This window comes from Telmatherina bonti (genome assembly GCF_933228915.1).
Source record: "Telmatherina bonti genome assembly, chromosome: 18".
In the NCBI taxonomy this organism is placed as follows: Eukaryota; Metazoa; Chordata; class Actinopteri; order Atheriniformes; family Telmatherinidae; genus Telmatherina; species Telmatherina bonti.
Window position 1 is genome coordinate 6557514 of NC_136616.1, and position 22808 is coordinate 6580321.

Below are 22808 nucleotides of genomic sequence, written 5' to 3' on the forward strand. Positions count from 1 at the left end.
AGGTGGAACGGGAGATTCTCATGGTGATGAGGTGAAACGAGAGATTTTCATGGTGATGAGGTGGAACAAGAGATTCTCATGGTGATGAGGTGGAAAGAGAGATTCTCATCATGATGAGGTGGAACGGGATATTCTCATGGTGATGAGGTGAAACGAGAGATTCTCATGGTGATGAGGTGGAACGGGAGATTCTCATCGTGATGAGGTGGAACGGGAGATTCTCATGGTGATAAGGTGGAACGGGAGATTCTCATGGTGATGAAGTGGAACAGGAGATTCTCATCATGATGAGGTGGAACGGGAGATTCTCATGGTGATGAGGTGGAACGCGAGATTCTCATCATGATGAGGTGGAACGAGAGATTCTCATGGTGATAAGTTGGAACGAGAGATTCTCATGGTGATGAGGTGGAACGGGAGATTCTCATCATGATGAGGTGGAACGGGAGATTCTCATTATGATGAGGTGGAACGGGAGATTCTCATGGTGATGAGGTGGAACGGGATATTCTCATGGTGATGAGGTGGAACAGGAGATTCTCATGGTGATGAGGTGGAACGGGAGATTCTCATCATGATGAGGTGGAACGGGAGATTCTCATCCTGAAGAGGTGGAACGGGAGATTCTCATGGTGATGAGGTGGAACGAGAGATTCTCATGGTGATAAGGTGGAACGGGAGATTCTCATGGTGATGAGGTGGAACGGGATATTCTCATGGTGATGAGGTGGAACGCGAGATTCTCATCATGATGAGGTGGAACGGGGGATTCTCATGGTGATGAGGTGGAAAGAGAGATTCTCATCATGATGAGGTGGAACGGGAGATTCTCATGGTGATGAGGTGGAAAGAGAGATTCTAATGGTGATGAGGTGAAACGAGAGATTTTCATGGTGATGAGGTGGAACGAGAGATTCTCATGGTGATGAGGTGGAAAGAGAGATTCTCATCATGATGAGGTGGAACGGGATATTCTCATGGTGATGAGGTGGAACGGGGGATTCTCATGGTGATGAGGTGGAACGGCAGATTCTCATGATGATGAGGTGGAACGGGAGATTCTCATGGTGATGAGGTGGAACGAGAGATTCTCATGGTGATGAGGTGGAACGGGAGATTCTCATGGTGATGAGGTGGAACGCGAGATTCTCATCGTGATGAGGTGGAACGAGAGATTCTCATGGTGATGAGGTGGAACGGGAGATTCTCATGGTGATGAGGTGGAACGGGAGATTCTCATCATGATGAGGTGGAACGGGAGATTCTCATGGTGATGAAGTGGAACAGGAGATTCTCATCATGATGAGGTGGAACGGGAGATTCTCATCATGATGAGGTGGAACGGGAGATTCTCATCGTGATGAGGTGGAACGAGAGATTCTCATCGTGATGAGGTGGAACGGGAGATTCTCATGGTGATGAGGTGGAACGGGAGATTCTCATGGTGATGAAGTGGAACAGGAGATTCTCATCATGATGAGGTGGAACGGGAGATTCTCATTATGATGAGGTGGAACGGGAGATTCTCATGGTGATGAGGTGGAACGGGATATTCTCATGGTGATGAGGTGGAACGGGAGATTCTCATGGTGATGAGGTGGAACGGGAGATTCTCATCATGATGAGGTGGAACGGGAGATTCTCATCCTGAAGAGGTGGAACGGGAGATTCTCATGGTGATGAGGTGGAACGAGAGATTCTCATGGTGATAAGGTGGAACGGGAGATTCTCATGGTGATGAGGTGGAACGGGATATTCTCATGGTGATGAGGTGGAACGAGAGATTCTCATCATGATGAGGTGGAACGGGGGATTCTCATGGTGATGAGGTGGAACGCGAGATTCTCATCGTGATGAGGTGGAACGGCAGATTCTCATGATGATGAGGTGGAACGGGAGATTCTCATCATGATGAGGTGGAACGGGGGATTCTCATGGTGATGAGGTGGAAAGAGAGATTCTCATCATGATGAGGTGGAACGGGAGATTCTCATGGTGATGAGGTGGAACGAGAGATTCTCATCATGATGAGGTGGAACGGGAGATTCTCATGGTGATGAGGTGGAACGAGAGATTCTCATGGTGATGAGGTGAAACGAGAGATTTTCATGGTGATGAGGTGGAACGAGAGATTCTCATGGTGATGAGGTGGAAAGAGAGATTCTCATCATGATAAGGTGGAACGGGATATTCTCATGGTGATGAGGTGGAACGGGAGATTCTCATCGTGATGAGGTGGAACGGGAGATTCTCATCGTGATGAGGTGGAACGGGAGATTCTCATCATGATGAGGTGGAACGGGAGATTCTCATCATGATGAGGTGGAACGGGAGATTCTCATCATGATGAGGTGGAACGGAAGATTGTCATCATGATGAGGTGGAACGGAAGATTGTCATGGTGATGAGGTGAAACGGGAGATTCTCATGGTGATGAGGTGGAACGGGATATTCTCATGGTGAGGTGGAACGCGAGATTCTCATCATGATGAGGTGGAACGGGTGAATCTCATGGTGATGAGGTGGAAAGAGAGATTCTCATCATGATGAGGTGGAACGGAAGATTCTCATGGTGATGAGGTGGAACGGAAGATTCACATGGTGATGAGGTGGAACGGGAGATTCTCATGGTGATGAGGTGGAACGGGAGATTCTCATCATGATGAGGTGGAACGGGAGATTCTCATCCTGAAGAGGTGGAACGGGAGATTCTCATGGTGATGAGGTGGAACGAGAGATTCTCATGGTGATAAGTTGGAACGAGAGATTCTCATGGTGATGAGGTGGAACGGGAGATTCTCATGGTGATGAGGTGGAACGGGAGATTCTCATGGTGATGAGGTGGAACGGGAGATTCTCATGGTGATGAGGTGGAACGGGTGATTCTCATGGTGATGAGGTGGAACGGGAGATTCTCATCGTCATGAGGTTGAACGGGAGATTCTCATGGTGATGAGGTGGAACGGGAGATTCTCATCATGATGAGGTGGAACGGGAGATTCTCATCATGATGAGGTGGAACGGGAGATTCTCATGGTGATGAGGTGGAACGGAAGATTCTCATGGTGATGAGGTGGAACGGGAGATTCTCATGGTGATGAGGTGGAACGGGAGGTTCTCATCATGATGAGGTGGAACGGGAGATTCTCATCCTGAAGAGGTGGAACGGGAGATTCTCATGGTGATGAGGTGGAACGAGAGATTCTCATGGTGATAAGTTGGAACGGGAGATTCTCATGGTGATGAGGTGGAACGCGAGATTCTCATCATGATGAGGTGGAACGAGAGATTCTCATGGTGATAAGTTGGAACGAGAGATTCTCATGGTGATGAGGTGGAACGGGAGATTCTCATGGTGATGAGGTGGAACGGGAGATTCTCATCATGATGAGGTGGAACGGGAGATTCTCATTATGATGAGGTGGAACGGGAGATTCTCATGGTGATGAGGTGGAACGGGATATTCTCATGGTGATGAGGTGGAACGGGAGATTCTCATGGTGATGAGGTGGAACGGGAGATTCTCATCATGATGAGGTGGAACGGGAGATTCTCATCCTGAAGAGGTGGAAAGGGAGATTCTCATGGTGATGAGGTGGAACGAGAGATTCTCATGGTGATAAGGTGGAACGGGAGATTCTCATGGTGATGAGGTGGAACGGGATATTCTCATGGTGATGAGGTGGAACGCGAGATTCTCATCATGATGAGGTGGAACGGGGGATTCTCATGGTGATGAGGTGGAAAGAGAGATTCTCATCATGATGAGGTGGAACGGGAGATTCTCATGGTGATGAGGTGGAACGGGAGATTCTCATGGTGATGAGGTGAAACGAGAGAATTTCATGGTGATGAGGTGGAACGAGAGATTCTCATGGTGATGAGGTGGAAAGAGAGATTCTCATCATGATGAGGTGGAACGGGATATTCTCATGGTGATGAGGTGGAACGGGAGATTCTCATGGTGATGAGGTGGAACGCGAGATTCTCATCATGATGAGGTGGAACGGGAGATTCTCATCATGATGAGGTGGAACAGGAGATTCTCATGGTGATGAGGTGGAACGCGAGATTCTCATCATGATGAGGTGGAACGGGAGATTCTCATGGTGATGAGGTGGAACGGGTGATTCTCATGGTGATGAGGTGGAACGGGAGATTCTCATCGTCATGAGGTTGAACGGGAGATTCTCATGGTGATGAGGTGGAACGGGAGATTCTCATCATGATGAGGTGGAACGGGAGATTCTCATCATGATGAGGTGGAACGGGAGATTCTCATGGTGATGAGGTGGAACGGAAGATTCTCATGGTGATGAGGTGGAACGGGAGATTCTCATGGTGATGAGGTGGAACGGGAGATTCTCATCATGATGAGGTGGAACGGGAGATTCTCATGGTGATGAGGTGGAACGGGAGATTCTCATCATGATGAGGTGGAACGGGAGATTCTCATCATGATGAGGTGGAACGGGAGATTCTCATGGTGATGAGGTGGAACGGAAGATTCTCATGGTGATGAGGTGGAACGGGAGATTCTCATGGTGATGAGGTGGAACGGGAGGTTCTCATCATGATGAGGTGGAACGGGAGATTCTCATCCTGAAGAGGTGGAACGGGAGATTCTCATGGTGATGAGGTGGAACGAGAGATTCTCATGGTGATAAGTTGGAACGGGAGATTCTCATGGTGATGAGGTGGAACGCGAGATTCTCATCATGATGAGGTGGAACGAGAGATTCTCATGGTGATAAGTTGGAACGAGAGATTCTCATGGTGATGAGGTGGAACGGGAGATTCTCATGGTGATGAGGTGGAACGGGAGATTCTCATCATGATGAGGTGGAACGGGAGATTCTCATTATGATGAGGTGGAACGGGAGATTCTCATGGTGATGAGGTGGAACGGGATATTCTCATGGTGATGAGGTGGAACGGGAGATTCTCATGGTGATGAGGTGGAACGGGAGATTCTCATCATGATGAGGTGGAACGGGAGATTCTCATCCTGAAGAGGTGGAAAGGGAGATTCTCATGGTGATGAGGTGGAACGAGAGATTCTCATGGTGATAAGGTGGAACGGGAGATTCTCATGGTGATGAGGTGGAACGGGATATTCTCATGGTGATGAGGTGGAACGCGAGATTCTCATCATGATGAGGTGGAACGGGGGATTCTCATGGTGATGAGGTGGAAAGAGAGATTCTCATCATGATGAGGTGGAACGGGAGATTCTCATGGTGATGAGGTGGAACGGGAGATTCTCATGGTGATGAGGTGAAACGAGAGAATTTCATGGTGATGAGGTGGAACGAGAGATTCTCATGGTGATGAGGTGGAAAGAGAGATTCTCATCATGATGAGGTGGAACGGGATATTCTCATGGTGATGAGGTGGAACGGGAGATTCTCATGGTGATGAGGTGGAACGCGAGATTCTCATCATGATGAGGTGGAACGGGAGATTCTCATCATGATGAGGTGGAACAGGAGATTCTCATGGTGATGAGGTGGAACGCGAGATTCTCATCATGATGAGGTGGAACGGGAGATTCTCATGGTGATGAGGTGGAACGGGTGATTCTCATGGTGATGAGGTGGAACGGGAGATTCTCATCGTCATGAGGTTGAACGGGAGATTCTCATGGTGATGAGGTGGAACGGGAGATTCTCATCATGATGAGGTGGAACGGGAGATTCTCATCATGATGAGGTGGAACGGGAGATTCTCATGGTGATGAGGTGGAACGGAAGATTCTCATGGTGATGAGGTGGAACGGGAGATTCTCATGGTGATGAGGTGGAACGGGAGATTCTCATCATGATGAGGTGGAACGGGAGATTCTCATCCTGAAGAGGTGGAACGGGAGATTCTCATGGTGATGAGGTGGAACGAGAGATTCTCATGGTGATAAGTTGGAACGAGAGATTCTCATGGTGATGAGGTGGAACGGGAGATTCTCATGGTGATGAGGTGGAACGGGAGATTCTCATGGTGATGAGGTGGAACGGGAGATTCTCATCATGATGAGGTGGAACGGGAGATTCTCATTATGATGAGGTGGAACGGGAGATTCTCATGGTGATGAGGTGGAACGGGATATTCTCATGGTGATGAGGTGGAACGGGATATTCTCATGATGATGAGGTGGAACGGGAGATTCTCATGGTGATGAGGTGGAACGCGAGATTCTCATCATGATGAGGTGGAACGGGGGATTCTCATGGTGATGAGGTGGAAAGAGAGATTCTCATCATGATGAGGTGGAACGGGAGATTCTCATGGTGATGAGGTGGAACGAGAGATTCTCATCATGATGAGGTGGAACGGGAGATTCTCATGGTGATGAGGTGGAACGAGAGATTCTCATGGTGATGAGGTGAAACGAGAGATTTTCATGGTGATGAGGTGAAACGAGAGATTCTCATGGTGATGAGGTGGAACGGGATATTCTCATGGTGAGGTGGAACGCGAGATTCTCATCATGATGAGGTGGAACGGGTGAATCTCATGGTGATGAGGTGGAAAGAGAGATTCTCATCATGATGAGGTGGAACGGAAGATTCTCATGGTGATGAGGTGGAACGGAAGATTCACATGGTGATGAGGTGGAACGGGAGATTCTCATGGTGATGAGGTGGAACGGGAGATTCTCATCATGATGAGGTGGAACGGGAGATTCTCATCCTGAAGAGGTGGAACGGGAGATTCTCATGGTGATGAGGTGGAACGAGAGATTCTCATGGTGATAAGTTGGAACGAGAGATTCTCATGGTGATGAGGTGGAACGGGAGATTCTCATGGTGATGAGGTGGAACGGGAGATTCTCATGGTGATGAGGTGGAACGGGAGATTCTCATGGTGATGAGGTGGAACGGGTGATTCTCATGGTGATGAGGTGGAACGGGAGATTCTCATCGTCATGAGGTTGAACGGGAGATTCTCATGGTGATGAGGTGGAACGGGAGATTCTCATCATGATGAGGTGGAACGGGAGATTCTCATCATGATGAGGTGGAACGGGAGATTCTCATGGTGATGAGGTGGAACGGAAGATTCTCATGGTGATGAGGTGGAACGGGAGATTCTCATGGTGATGAGGTGGAACGGGAGGTTCTCATCATGATGAGGTGGAACGGGAGATTCTCATCCTGAAGAGGTGGAACGGGAGATTCTCATGGTGATGAGGTGGAACGAGAGATTCTCATGGTGATAAGTTGGAACGGGAGATTCTCATGGTGATGAGGTGGAACGCGAGATTCTCATCATGATGAGGTGGAACGAGAGATTCTCATGGTGATAAGTTGGAACGAGAGATTCTCATGGTGATGAGGTGGAACGGGAGATTCTCATGGTGATGAGGTGGAACGGGAGATTCTCATCATGATGAGGTGGAACGGGAGATTCTCATTATGATGAGGTGGAACGGGAGATTCTCATGGTGATGAGGTGGAACGGGATATTCTCATGGTGATGAGGTGGAACGGGAGATTCTCATGGTGATGAGGTGGAACGGGAGATTCTCATCATGATGAGGTGGAACGGGAGATTCTCATCCTGAAGAGGTGGAAAGGGAGATTCTCATGGTGATGAGGTGGAACGAGAGATTCTCATGGTGATAAGGTGGAACGGGAGATTCTCATGGTGATGAGGTGGAACGGGATATTCTCATGGTGATGAGGTGGAACGCGAGATTCTCATCATGATGAGGTGGAACGGGGGATTCTCATGGTGATGAGGTGGAAAGAGAGATTCTCATCATGATGAGGTGGAACGGGAGATTCTCATGGTGATGAGGTGGAACGGGAGATTCTCATGGTGATGAGGTGAAACGAGAGAATTTCATGGTGATGAGGTGGAACGAGAGATTCTCATGGTGATGAGGTGGAAAGAGAGATTCTCATCATGATGAGGTGGAACGGGATATTCTCATGGTGATGAGGTGGAACGGGAGATTCTCATGGTGATGAGGTGGAACGCGAGATTCTCATCATGATGAGGTGGAACGGGAGATTCTCATCATGATGAGGTGGAACAGGAGATTCTCATGGTGATGAGGTGGAACGCGAGATTCTCATCATGATGAGGTGGAACGGGAGATTCTCATGGTGATGAGGTGGAACGGGTGATTCTCATGGTGATGAGGTGGAACGGGAGATTCTCATCGTCATGAGGTTGAACGGGAGATTCTCATGGTGATGAGGTGGAACGGGAGATTCTCATCATGATGAGGTGGAACGGGAGATTCTCATCATGATGAGGTGGAACGGGAGATTCTCATGGTGATGAGGTGGAACGGAAGATTCTCATGGTGATGAGGTGGAACGGGAGATTCTCATGGTGATGAGGTGGAACGGGAGATTCTCATCATGATGAGGTGGAACGGGAGATTCTCATCCTGAAGAGGTGGAACGGGAGATTCTCATGGTGATGAGGTGGAACGAGAGATTCTCATGGTGATAAGTTGGAACGAGAGATTCTCATGGTGATGAGGTGGAACGGGAGATTCTCATGGTGATGAGGTGGAACGGGAGATTCTCATGGTGATGAGGTGGAACGGGAGATTCTCATCATGATGAGGTGGAACGGGAGATTCTCATTATGATGAGGTGGAACGGGAGATTCTCATGGTGATGAGGTGGAACGGGATATTCTCATGGTGATGAGGTGGAACGGGATATTCTCATGGTGATGAGGTGGAACGGGAGATTCTCATGGTGATGAGGTGGAACGGGAGATTCTCATCATGATGAGGTGGAACGGGAGATTCTCATCCTGAAGAGGTGGAACGGGATATTCTCATGGTGATGAGGTGGAACGAGAGATTCTCATCGTGATGAGGTGGAACGGGAGATTCTCATGATGATGAGGTGGAACGGGAGATTCTCATGGTGATGAGGTGGAATGAGAGATTCTCATGGTGATGAGGTGGAACGGGAGATTCTCATGGTGATGAGGTGGAACGGGAGATTCTCATGATGATGAGGTGGAACGGGAGATTCTCATCATGATGAGGTGGAACGGGAGATTCTCATGGTGATGAGGTGGAACGGGAGATTCTCATGGTGATGAGGTGGAACGGGAGATTCTCATCATGATGAGGTGGAATGGGAGATTCTTATCCTGAAGAGGTGGAACGGGAGATTCTCATGGTGATGAGGTGGAACGAGAGATTCTCATGGTGATAAGTTGGAACGAGAGATTCTCATGGTGATGAGGTGGAACGGGAGATTCTCATGGTGATGAGGTGGAACGAGAGATTCTTATGGTGATGAGGTGGAACGGGAGATTCTCATGGTGATGAGGTGGAACGGGAGATTCTCATCATGATGAGGTGGAACTGGAGATTCTCATTATGATGAGGTGGAACGGGAGATTCTCATGGTGATGAGGTGGAACGGGATATTCTCATGGTGATGAGGTGGAACGGGAGATTCTCATGGTGATGAGGTGGAACGGGAGATTCTCATCATGATGAGGTGGAACGGGAGATTCTCATCCTGAAGAGGTGGAACGGGAGATTCTCATGGTGATGAGGTGGAACGAGAGATTCTCATGGTGATAAGGTGGAACGGGAGATTCTCATGGTGATGAGGTGGAACGGGAGATTCTCATGGTGATGAGGTGGAACGGGAGATTCTCATGGTGATGAGGTGGAACGGGAGATTCTCATGGTGATGAGGTGGAACGGGAGATTCTCATGATGATGAGGTGGAACGGGAGATTCTCATCATGATGAGGTGGAACGGGAGATTCTCATGGTGATGAGGTGGAACGGAAGATTCTCATGGTGATGAGGTGGAACGGGAGATTCTCATGGTGATGAGGTGGAACGGGAGATTCTCATCATGATGAGGTGGAACGGGAGATTCTCATCCTGAAGAGGTGGAACGGGAGATTCTCATGGTGATGAGGTGGAACGAGAGATTCTCATGGTGATGAGGTGGAACGGGTGATTCTCATGGTGATGAGGTGGAACGGGAGATTCTCATCGTCATGAGGTTGAACGGGAGATTCTCATGGTGATGAGGTGGAACGGGAGATTCTCATCATGATGAGGTGGAACGGGAGATTCTCATCATGATGAGGTGGAACGGGAGATTCTCATGGTGATGAGGTGGAACGGAAGATTCTCATGGTGATGAGGTGGAACGGGAGATTCTCATGGTGATGAGGTGGAACGGGAGATTCTCATCATGATGAGGTGGAACGGGAGATTCTCATCCTGAAGAGGTGGAACGGGAGATTCTCATGGTGATGAGGTGGAACGAGAGATTCTCATGGTGATAAGTTGGAACGAGAGATTCTCATGGTGATGAGGTGGAACGGGAGATTCTCATGGTGATGAGGTGGAACGGGAGATTCTCATGGTGATGAGGTGGAACGGGAGATTCTCATCATGATGAGGTGGAACGGGAGATTCTCATCATGATGAGGTGGAACGGGAGATTCTCATTATGATGAGGTGGAACGGGAGATTCTCATGGTGATGAGGTGGAACGGGATATTCTCATGGTGATGAGGTGGAACGGGAGATTCTCATGGTGATGAGGTGGAACGGGAGATTCTCATCATGATGAGGTGGAACGGGAGATTCTCATCCTGAAGAGGTGGAACGGGATATTCTCATGGTGATGAGGTGGAACGAGAGATTCTCATCGTGATGAGGTGGAACGGGAGATTCTCATGATGATGAGGTGGAACGGGAGATTCTCATGGTGATGAGGTGGAACGAGAGATTCTCATGGTGATGAGGTGGAACGGGAGATTCTCATGGTGATGAGGTGGAACGGGAGATTCTCATGATGATGAGGTGGAACGGGAGATTCTCATCATGATGAGGTGGAACGGGAGATTCTCATGGTGATGAGGTGTAACGGAAGATTCTCATGGTGATGAGGTGGAACGGGAGATTCTCATGGTGATGAGGTGGAACGGGAGATTCTCATCATGATGAGGTGGAATGGGAGATTCTTATCCTGAAGAGGTGGAACGGGAGATTCTCATGGTGATGAGGTGGAACGAGAGATTCTCATGGTGATAAGTTGGAACGAGAGATTCTCATGGTGATGAGGTGGAACGGGAGATTCTCATGGTGATGAGGTGGAACGAGAGATTCTTATGGTGATGAGGTGGAACGGGAGATTCTCATGGTGATGAGGTGGAACGGGAGATTCTCATCATGATGAGGTGGAACTGGAGATTCTCATTATGATGAGGTGGAACGGGAGATTCTCATGGTGATGAGGTGGAACGGGATATTCTCATGGTGATGAGGTGGAACGGGAGATTCTCATGGTGATGAGGTGGAACGGGAGATTCTCATCATGATGAGGTGGAACGGGAGATTCTCATCCTGAAGAGGTGGAACGGGAGATTCTCATGGTGATGAGGTGGAACGAGAGATTCTCATGGTGATAAGGTGGAACGGGAGATTCTCATGGTGATGAGGTGGAACGGGATATTCTCATGGTGATGAGGTGGAACGGGAGATTCTCATGGTGATGAGGTGGAACGGGAGATTCTCATGGTGATGAGGTGGAACGGGAGATTCTCATGATGATGAGGTGGAACGGGAGATTCTCATCATGATGAGGTGGAACGGGAGATTCTCATGGTGATGAGGTGGAACGGAAGATTCTCATGGTGATGAGGTGGAACGGGAGATTCTCATGGTGATGAGGTGGAACGGGAGATTCTCATCATGATGAGGTGGAACGGGAGATTCTCATCCTGAAGAGGTGGAACGGGAGATTCTAATGGTGATGAGGTGGAACGAGAGATTCTCATGGTGATAAGTTGGAACGAGAGATTCTCATGGTGATGAGGTGGAACGGGAGATTCTCATGGTGATGAGGTGGAACGGGAGATTCTCATGGTGATGAGGTGGAACGGGATATTCTCATGGTGATGAGGTGGAACGGGAGATTCTCATGGTGATGAGGTGGAACGGGAGATTCTCAGCATGATGAGGTGGAACGGGAGATTCTCATCCTGAAGAGGTGGAACGGGAGATTCTCATGGTGATGAGGTGGAACGAGAGATTCTCATGGTGATAAGGTGGAACGGGAGATTCTCATGGTGATGAGGTGGAACGGGATATTCTCATGGTGATGAGGTGGAACGCGAGATTCTCATCATGATGAGGTGGAACGGGGGATTCTCATGGTGATGAGGTGGAACGAGAGATTCTCATGGTGATGAGGTGGAACAGGATATTGTCATGGTGATGAGGTGGAACGAGAGATTCTCATGGTGATGAGGTGGAACGGAAGATTCTCATGGTGATGAGGTGGAACGGGAGATTCTCATGGTGATGAGGTGGAACGGGAGATTCTCATCATGATGAGGTGGAACGGGAGATTCTCATTATGATGAGGTGGAACGGGAGATTCTCATGGTGATGAGGTGGAACGGGATATTCTCATGGTGATGAGGTGGAACGGGAGATTCTCATGGTGATGAGGTGGAACGGGAGATTCTCATCATGATGAGGTGGAACGGGAGATTCTCATCCTGAAGAGGTGGAACGGGAGATTCTACTGGTGATGAGGTGGAACGAGAGATTCTCATGGTGATAAGGTGGAACGGGAGATTCTCATGGTGATGAGGTGGAACGGGATATTCTCATGGTGATGAGGTGGAACGCGAGATTCTCATCATGATGAGGTGGAACGGGGGATTCTCATGGTGATGAGGTGGAAAGAGAGATTCTCATCATGATGAGGTGGAACGGGAGATTCTCATGGTGATGAGGTGGAACGGGAGATTCTCATGGTGATGAGGTGGAACGGGAGATTCTCATCATGATGAGGTGGAACGGGAGATTCTCATCCTGAAGAGGTGGAACGGGAGATTCTCATGGTGATGAGGTGGAACGGGAGATTCTCATCATGATGAGGTGGAACGGGAGATTCTCATGGTGATGAGGTGGAACGGGTGATTCTCATGGTGATGAGGTGGAACGGGAGATTCTCATCGTCATGAGGTTGAACGGGAGATTCTCATGGTGATGAGGTGGAACGGGAGATTCTCATCATGATGAGGTGGAACGGGAGATTCTCATCATGATGAGGTGGAACGGGAGATTCTCATGGTGATGAGGTGGAACGGAAGATTCTCATGGTGATGAGGTGGAACGGGAGATTCTCATGGTGATGAGGTGGAACGGGAGATTCTCATCATGATGAGGTGGAACGGGAGATTCTCATCCTGAAGAGGTGGAACGGGAGATTCTCATGGTGATGAGGTGGAACGAGAGATTCTCATGGTGATAAGTTGGAACGAGAGATTCTCATGGTGATGAGGTGGAACGGGAGATTCTCATGGTGATGAGGTGGAACGGGAGATTCTCATGGTGATGAGGTGGAACGGGAGATTCTCATCATGATGAGGTGGAACGGGAGATTCTCATCATGATGAGGTGGAACGGGAGATTCTGATTATGATGAGGTGGAACGGGAGATTCTCATGGTGATGAGGTGGAACGGGATATTCTCATGGTGATGAGGTGGAACGGGAGATTCTCATGGTGATGAGGTGGAACGGGAGATTCTCATCATGATGAGGTGGAACGGGAGATTCTCATCCTGAAGAGGTGGAACGGGATATTCTCATGGTGATGAGGTGGAACGGGAGATTCTCATGGTGATGAGGTGGAACGGGAGATTCTCATCATGATGAGGTGGAACGGGAGATTCTCATCCTGAAGAGGTGGAACGGGAGATTCTCATGGTGATGAGGTGGAACGAGAGATTCTCATGGTGATAAGTTGGAACGAGAGATTCTCATGGTGATGAGGTGGAACGGGAGATTCTCATGGTGATGAGGTGGAACGGGAGATTCTCATGGTGATGAGGTGGAACGGGAGATTCTCATCATGATGAGGTGGAACGGGAGATTCTCATCATGATGAGGTGGAACGGGAGATTCTCATTATGATGAGGTGGAACGGGAGATTCTCATGGTGATGAGGTGGAACGGGATATTCTCATGGTGATGAGGTGGAACGGGAGATTCTCATGGTGATGAGGTGGAACGGGAGATTCTCATCATGATGAGGTGGAACGGGAGATTCTCATCCTGAAGAGGTGGAACGGGATATTCTCATGGTGATGAGGTGGAACGAGAGATTCTCATCGTGATGAGGTGGAACGGGAGATTCTCATGATGATGAGGTGGAACGGGAGATTCTCATGGTGATGAGGTGGAATGAGAGATTCTCATGGTGATGAGGTGGAACGGGAGATTCTCATGGTGATGAGGTGGAACGGGAGATTCTCATGATGATGAGGTGGAACGGGAGATTCTCATCATGATGAGGTGGAACGGGAGATTCTCATGGTGATGAGGTGTAACGGAAGATTCTCATGGTGATGAGGTGGAACGGGAGATTCTCATGGTGATGAGGTGGAACGGGAGATTCTCATCATGATGAGGTGGAATGGGAGATTCTTATCCTGAAGAGGTGGAACGGGAGATTCTCATGGTGATGAGGTGGAACGAGAGATTCTCATGGTGATAAGTTGGAACGAGAGATTCTCATGGTGATGAGGTGGAACGGGAGATTCTCATGGTGATGAGGTGGAACGAGAGATTCTTATGGTGATGAGGTGGAACGGGAGATTCTCATGGTGATGAGGTGGAACGGGAGACTCTCATCATGATGAGGTGGAACTGGAGATTCTCATTATGATGAGGTGGAACGGGAGATTCTCATGGTGATGAGGTGGAACGGGATATTCTCATGGTGATGAGGTGGAACGGGAGATTCTCATGGTGATGAGGTGGAACGGGAGATTCTCATCATGATGAGGTGGAACGGGAGATTCTCATCCTGAAGAGGTGGAACGGGAGATTCTCATGGTGATGAGGTGGAACGAGAGATTCTCATGGTGATAAGGTGGAACGGGAGATTCTCATGGTGATGAGGTGGAACGGGAGATTCTCATGGTGATGAGGTGGAACGGGAGATTCTCATGGTGATGAGGTGGAACGGGAGATTCTCATGGTGATGAGGTGGAACGGGAGATTCTCATGATGATGAGGTGGAACGGGAGATTCTCATCATGATGAGGTGGAACGGGAGATTCTCATGGTGATGAGGTGGAACGGAAGATTCTCATGGTGATGAGGTGGAACGGGAGATTCTCATGGTGATGAGGTGGAACGGGAGATTCTCATCATGATGAGGTGGAACGGGAGATTCTCATCCTGAAGAGGTGGAACGGGAGATTCTCATGGTGATGAGGTGGAACGAGAGATTCTCATGGTGATGAGGTGGAACGGGAGATTCTCATGGTGATGAGGTGGAACGGGAGATTCTCATGGTGATGAGGTGGAACGGGAGATTCTCATCATGATGAGGTGGAACGGGAGATTCTCATCATGATGAGGTGGAACGGGAGATTCTCATTATGATGAGGTGGAACGGGAGATTCTCATGGTGATGAGGTGGAACGGGATATTCTCATGGTGATGAGGTGGAACGGGAGATTCTCATGGTGATGAGGTGGAACGGGAGATTCTCATCATGATGAGGTGGAACGGGAGATTCTCATCCTGAAGAGGTGGAACGGGATATTCTCATGGTGATGAGGTGGAACGAGAGATTCTCATCGTGATGAGGTGGAACGGGAGATTCTCATGATGATGAGGTGGAACGAGAGATTCTCATGGTGATGAGGTGGAATGAGAGATTCTCATGGTGATGAGGTGGAACGGGAGATTCTCATGGTGATGAGGTGGAACGGGAGATTCTCATGATGATGAGGTGGAACGGGAGATTCTCATCATGATGAGGTGGAACGGGAGATTCTCATGGTGATGAGGTGTAACGGAAGATTCTCATGGTGATGAGGTGGAACGGGAGATTCTCATGGTGATGAGGTGGAACGGGAGATTCTCATCATGATGAGGTGGAATGGGAGATTCTTATCCTGAAGAGGTGGAACGGGAGATTCTCATGGTGATGAGGTGGAACGAGAGATTCTCATGGTGATAAGTTGGAACGAGAGATTCTCATGGTGATGAGGTGGAACGGGAGATTCTCATGGTGATGAGGTGGAACGAGAGATTCTTATGGTGATGAGGTGGAACGGGAGATTCTCATGGTGATGAGGTGGAACGGGAGATTCTCATCATGATGAGGTGGAACTGGAGATTCTCATTATGATGAGGTGGAACGGGAGATTCTCATGGTGATGAGGTGGAACGGGATATTCTCATGGTGATGAGGTGGAACGGGAGATTCTCATGGTGATGAGGTGGAACGGGAGATTCTCATCATGATGAGGTGGAACGGGAGATTCTCATCCTGAAGAGGTGGAACGGGAGATTCTCATGGTGATGAGGTGGAACGAGAGATTCTCATGGTGATAAGGTGGAACGGGAGATTCTCATGGTGATGAGGTGGAACGGGAGATTCTCATGGTGATGAGGTGGAACGGGAGATTCTCATGGTGATGAGGTGGAACGGGAGATTCTCATGGTGATGAGGTGGAACGGGAGATTCTCATGATGATGAGGTGGAACGGGAGATTCTCATCATGATGAGGTGGAACGGGAGATTCTCATGGTGATGAGGTGGAACGGAAGATTCTCATGGTGATGAGGTGGAACGGGAGATTCTCATGGTGATGAGGTGGAACGGGAGATTCTCATCATGATGAGGTGGAACGGGAGATTCTCATCCTGAAGAGGTGGAACGGGAGATTCTCATGGTGATGAGGTGGAACGAGAGATTCTCATGGTGATGAGGTGGAACGGGTGATTCTCATGGTGATGAGGTGGAACGGGAGATTCTCATCGTCATGAGGTTGAACGGGAGATTCTCATGGTGATGAGGTGGAACGGGAGATTCTCATCATGATGAGGTGGAACGGGAGATTCTCATCATGATGAGGTGGAACGGGAGATTCTCATGGTGATGAGGTGGAACGGAAGATTCTCATGGTGATGAGGTGGAACGGGAGATTCTCATGGTGATGAGGTGGAACGGGAGATTCTCATCATGATGAGGTGGAACGGGAGATTCTCATCCTGAAGAGGTGGAACGGGAGATTCTCATGGTGATGAGGTGGAACGGGAGATTCTCATCATGATGAGGTGGAACGGGAGATTCTCATCCTGAAGAGGTGGAACGGGAGATTCTCATGGTGATGAGGTGGAACGAGAGATTCTCATGGTGATAAGTTGGAACGAGAGATTCTCATGGTGATGAGGTGGAACGGGAGATTCTCATGGTGATGAGGTGGAACGGGAGATTCTCATGGTGATGAGGTGGAACGGGAGATTCTCATCATGATGAGGTGGAACGGGAGATTCTCATCATGATGAGGTGGAACGGGAGATTCTCATTATGATGAGGTGGAACGGGAGATTCTCATGGTGATGAGGTGGAACGGGATATTCTCATGGTGATGAGGTGGAACGGGAGATTCTCATGGTGATGAGGTGGAACGGGAGATTCTCATCATGATGAGGTGGAACGGGAGATTCTCATCCTGAAGAGGTGGAACGGGATATTCTCATGGTGATGAGGTGGAACGAGAGATTCTCATCGTGATGAGGTGGAACGGGAGATTCTCATGATGATGAGGTGGAACGGGAGATTCTCATGGTGATGAGGTGGAACGAGAGATTCTCATGGTGATGAGGTGGAACGGGAGATTCTCATGGTGATGAGGTGGAACGGGAGATTCTCATGATGATGAGGTGGAACGGGAGATTCTCATCATGATGAGGTGGAACGGGAGATTCTCATGGTGATGAGGTGTAACGGAAGATTCTCATGGTGATGAGGTGGAACGGGAGATTCTCATGGTGATGAGGTGGAACGGGAGATTCTCATCATGATGAGGTGGAATGGGAGATTCTTATCCTGAAGAGGTGGAACGGGAGATTCTCATGGTGATGAGGTGGAACGAGAGATTCTCATGGTGATAAGGTGGAACGGGAGATTCTCATGGTGATGAGGTGGAACGGGATATTCTCATGGTGATGAGGTGGAACGGGAGATTCTCATGGTGATGAGGTGGAACGGGAGATTCTCATGGTGATGAGGTGGAACGGGAGATTCTCATGATGATGAGGTGGAACGGGAGATTCTCATCATGATGAGGTGGAACGGGAGATTCTCATGGTGATGAGGTGGAACGGAAGATTCTCATGGTGATGAGGTGGAACGGGAGATTCTCATGGTGATGAGGTGGAACGGGAGATTCTCATCATGATGAGGTGGAACGGGAGATTCTCATCCTGAAGAGGTGGAACGGGAGATTCTAATGGTGATGAGGTGGAACGAGAGATTCTCATGGTGATAAGTTGGAACGAGAGATTCTCATGGTGATGAGGTGGAACGGGAGATTCTCATGGTGATGAGGTGGAACGGGAGATTCTCATGGTGATGAGGTGGAACGGGATATTCTCATGGTGATGAGGTGGAACGGGAGATTCTCATGGTGATGAGGTGGAACGGGAGATTCTCAGCATGATGAGGTGGAACGGGAGATTCTCATCCTGAAGAGGTGGAACGGGAGATTCTCATGGTGATGAGGTGGAACGAGAGATTCTCATGGTGATAAGGTGGAACGGGAGATTCTCATGGTGATGAGGTGGAACGGGATATTCTCATGGTGATGAGGTGGAACGCGAGATTCTCATCATGATGAGGTGGAACGGGGGATTCTCATGGTGATGAGGTGGAACGAGAGATTCTCATGGTGATGAGGTGGAACAGGATATTGTCATGGTGATGAGGTGGAACGAGAGATTCTCATGGTGATGAGGTGGAACGGAAGATTCTCATGGTGATGAGGTGGAACGGGAGATTCTCATGGTGATGAGGTGGAACGGGATATTCTCATGGTGATGAGGTGGAACGGGAGATTCTCATCGTGATGAGGTGGAACGGCAGATTCTCATGATGATGAGGTGGAACGGGAGATTCTCATGGTGATGAGGTGGAACGAGAGATTCTCGTGGTAATGAGGTGGAACGGGTTTTTCTTGTCGTGGGTGTGCAGCAACTGTTTGATGGTTCATTTTAAGATGGAGCAAAATATCAGAGGAAGGTTTCCAGCACCTTGTTTAGTCTCTTCCATTCGAGGAGCTCTGGCGGAATGAGGTCCGTCTGACCCAGTACTACAAGGTGAGTGGAGATAAAATATCATCTTCAGTCTCTCCTAATAAAGAAATACATTTTCTTTTGATGCTACCCTTCATATCTAAACTAAAATAGAGCATTATATGCAGGTATTGGTGCTTATTTAGCAGGTACAGCAAAGTTTTTTTAGCGATTCAGGTGGTTGTGGTTTACGTGTCATTTAGTGACAATATCTGAACAGGAAACTGTGGTTGACACCTTGTTGAATTATAACACACTGTTGGCCACAGTGAAAGGTCAGCCTTTCATAAAAGCTCCACAGTGTGAAATCACTCTGGTGAGTACATACAAGTACTTCTGTGTCACTCATCAGGCATGTTTTCAGTGCCATCCTCTGACGCAGCCTTCATCCCACATGTACAGAGGAGTTTCAGCATCAGCAGGATAACTGAGAGGCTTTTGTCCTCATTCATATTATGGAGATTACAGCACTGAATACTTGGCGTGGTGGAGGACAATAAAGCCACTTTTCAGCCAACATACAGTAGATCTTCACATGTACAGTCACAAGGCACGTTGTCGAATGCTTTCGCATCCAGACCAGAACAGACTGGAATTAATTACAAGCAATAATAACCAAATGTATGGAAATAAATATGTTTTAAACTCAAAAAAGTCACGCATTTACTCGCAGAACATTTGTCTGTGCACAATTTCCTGGTACACCGATTACACTGAAGCACATGGTACCGCCGCTAACAACTTTGCAACATTGCAAATATATTCAGAAAAAGTCTGTTCACATCATAAGTCATGATTTGTTTAGTCATCTTCATTTAACAGGGTGGTTCTCAGCCTGGGGGCGCGGGAATCCATGGGGGTTGCCAGATTATTGTAAAACAATAGAAAACCTACATTTATTAAATAAATTTCAGATTTTGCCAAGATAAATCTCTGAAATTAGCCCCTTAATTTTCAACACAATAACACATGAACTCCAAAGTTAGCATCTATGCTATACTAAAAATCTGAATTAGAAATTATGTCTGAGAGAAGCTGACGGGGGGCATGTAGGTGGGGGCGTGAACGCCAGCGTACGTTACGTCGGGGTCGTGGCTCTAACAGACTGAGTTACAACAGCATGCTAACATTAAAGCTAATCTGTAACTAGCGCTGCAGAGGCTGATGGGAAAGCTGTTCGTCTTGCAGGGCCTGGAAATGTCAAATTTAAAAGTTATTTTCATGATGACAACATTTATGTTAATAAGCTTCAGCTTGGTAATGAGGAGCTGTGGCGATGCTAACGCTACTCAGGGGACAGACGTTTGTCCTCACATTGTTCCTCGGACAGCGTCCTCTCTGCAGGCAGGCGTTTTCCTGCTGACTGGATCTTGTCAGGAGACACGTCTCCCACCTGTCCACAGCAAACAGCAGAAAACCACAAGTCAGACTTCACAACTACGCAGAAAAAACTTTATTTAAACTTTGTCTTAAAATGCTGAATCCCTTTTTTTTTTTCTTTTTCAATACAAATATTTTAAATTTCACACCTGCAGTTTTTTTCTTTTGTTTGTGAAACTATCAAAACTGACAAAATATTACAATATTTTGATTTTTCTGTAAAATAAATATCCCAAAAAAAATCTCTGAAATCTAACTAAATTAATTTATAAATTATTATTTTTTTAATATGTGAAATAAATTATTTTTCATTAAACTTTCAGATATTATAATTAATCTTTCTGTTCAGAGGCTGTTTTTAATTTGATTATTGTTTTATTTTAGTTCCATGTATCAATGAAACCATTTATTTTCATTTATGTCTATATTTAGATCTTAAATACTGAAACTTTCTCTCTTTTTCCGGCATATTGCACATATCCATTTCCCTAAACAAATAACCTGTTGTATTTTTATTTATCTTTACGAATTAAAGTGTTTCCACCAATAATGATTTCCTTCAGTTAAATATCGTCTTGCTGAAAACAGTAAAACCTTCTGTGGACAGCTTTGACATGTTTCCTTTAACATGTTCATTTATACCAATGTATCATTTTTCATTATTAGTTTAACATGTTTTTATGTCTTTGCCACATTTCAATTAATATTTATTCCATCAGTATATAAAACGATTGTCTTGCTGATCGATTCCCTGCATACGGAGACTCTACATTCATGTGCAAAGTGTGACAGAAATGATGATTTCTGTTTAAACTTTCAACTGTTTCTAGACAACCTTTTGGTAATAATCTTATTTTAATTTTTTTTTTTTTAATTTAATTTTACTTCTATTTATCAAGACTTTTTCTCATTAATTTTTATGTTTAAATCTTAAATAATATATTTATCTCTTTTTATTTTACTTATTTCCCCAAAAATATGAATTTGCTCTATTTTAAGTTAATGTAAACATTTATTATTTTCAGTTTAAATAGTTTCTGTGTTTGAACATTGTCCCATTTATTGTCTTGTTGACAAAGTAAAGTCTTCCCTGTGGACTTCTTCACCGCCTCCTGAACCTCACCTGGTCTATTAATCCTGCACCACTACAGGTACTGGCCTCAGAACAGACCATCACGTTTCCTGAGATATTCTCCGCTTCAGCTGTGTTTTACAGGGTTCACATTTTACTTTCTTACAAGTCGTTAAAGTTTCTTTTAAACTGTGTTTTTACAGCCTGCGTCAGAAGACCAACGGGTTCCTTTTTGTCCCAACTTCTGAGAAACTGAGCTGCAACCTTTGCTTTCTGGTTTCATTGTGATAACGGACAGCCATTGTTTAAAAGTGTTTGGAAAGTGGTGACTGGAGAGGCACCGACCTCCAGGTCGCCGTCGTCGATGCTGAGCGTGACAGGGGTGTGGAGCTCGGGGCTGTTGGCCATGTCCAGCAGCTCGATGACCAGGTTTCGGGTCAGCAGCTGCGTCACAAAGGGATGCTGCAGGAACAAGGTGCACAGCATGAATTTGAACACACAGCAGATGATGGTGATCTGAACATTAAAACACACCAAACTCCCGTTTCTGCAGTTTTTAGGGGAAGACCAGATTTTTGTGCATATTATTTGGAAGTATTGCCGGATGTCTGAAAGGAAAGCGGTTCACAGTGTTGCCAAACTTCAGCGAGTCCGATTGCTCCTTATACAGCCTCAGTCCTTGTCCTGTACGTTACAGAAACCCTCCGGCTGTGAAACAGCAACTGTGCACATGTTCATGTCTGAACCATTAAAACTGGACTGAACCATCCACCTCATGAATACTTTATGTGTAGCGCAGCACAGAATCCAAGACAGATGACTCTCTCATTTCCTCTCATTATCCCCGTCTTTTTATTTTTCCTGCCTGTCAAAGAAACGAGTACATCTTCACACCTACAAAGGTTGTATGCATGATGCTGGTCTCTAAAGGAAGCTGAGACGTCAACATGTGTTGTACTGTGTTGTGAGTAAATTCACCTGGAACACATGAGGAATGGTCATCTCTTCCTATAAACATTACTTTACCAGAAGATAGCAGCCTGACTCACCTAGCAATGACTACAGTAATCCTGGGATCTGGTAAAACAGTCCTCGGAGTGAGTGAAGTAGTCCTGGGAGTTACTGAACTAATGTCGGAGGAGGAACCTGAGCCGTTTCGAGATGTGTCAAGAACCACCAGAAGCCTTCCCGGGTCCCAGACTAGAGAATAATTATATTTCAATTATAATAA

At 47.3% G+C, this 22808-nt stretch overlaps 1 protein-coding gene across 7 annotated transcripts in view; it reads right to left on the reverse strand.

Annotated features, from left to right (window-relative positions):
* Positions 1-22808, reverse strand: part of map4k2 (mitogen-activated protein kinase kinase kinase kinase 2) — a 66270-nt gene that overhangs the window by 23820 nt on the left and 19642 nt on the right. For all 7 annotated transcript variants that reach the window (XM_079258172.1, XM_079258170.1, XM_079258171.1 and 4 more), the window contains exons 12-13: positions 21923-22039; positions 20440-20518 (exon numbers count right to left, since the gene is read on the reverse strand). In XM_079258172.1, the coding sequence (XP_079114298.1) occupies positions 20440-20518; positions 21923-22039 (196 nt within the window). The remainder of the gene's footprint in view (positions 1-20439; positions 20519-21922; positions 22040-22808) is intronic.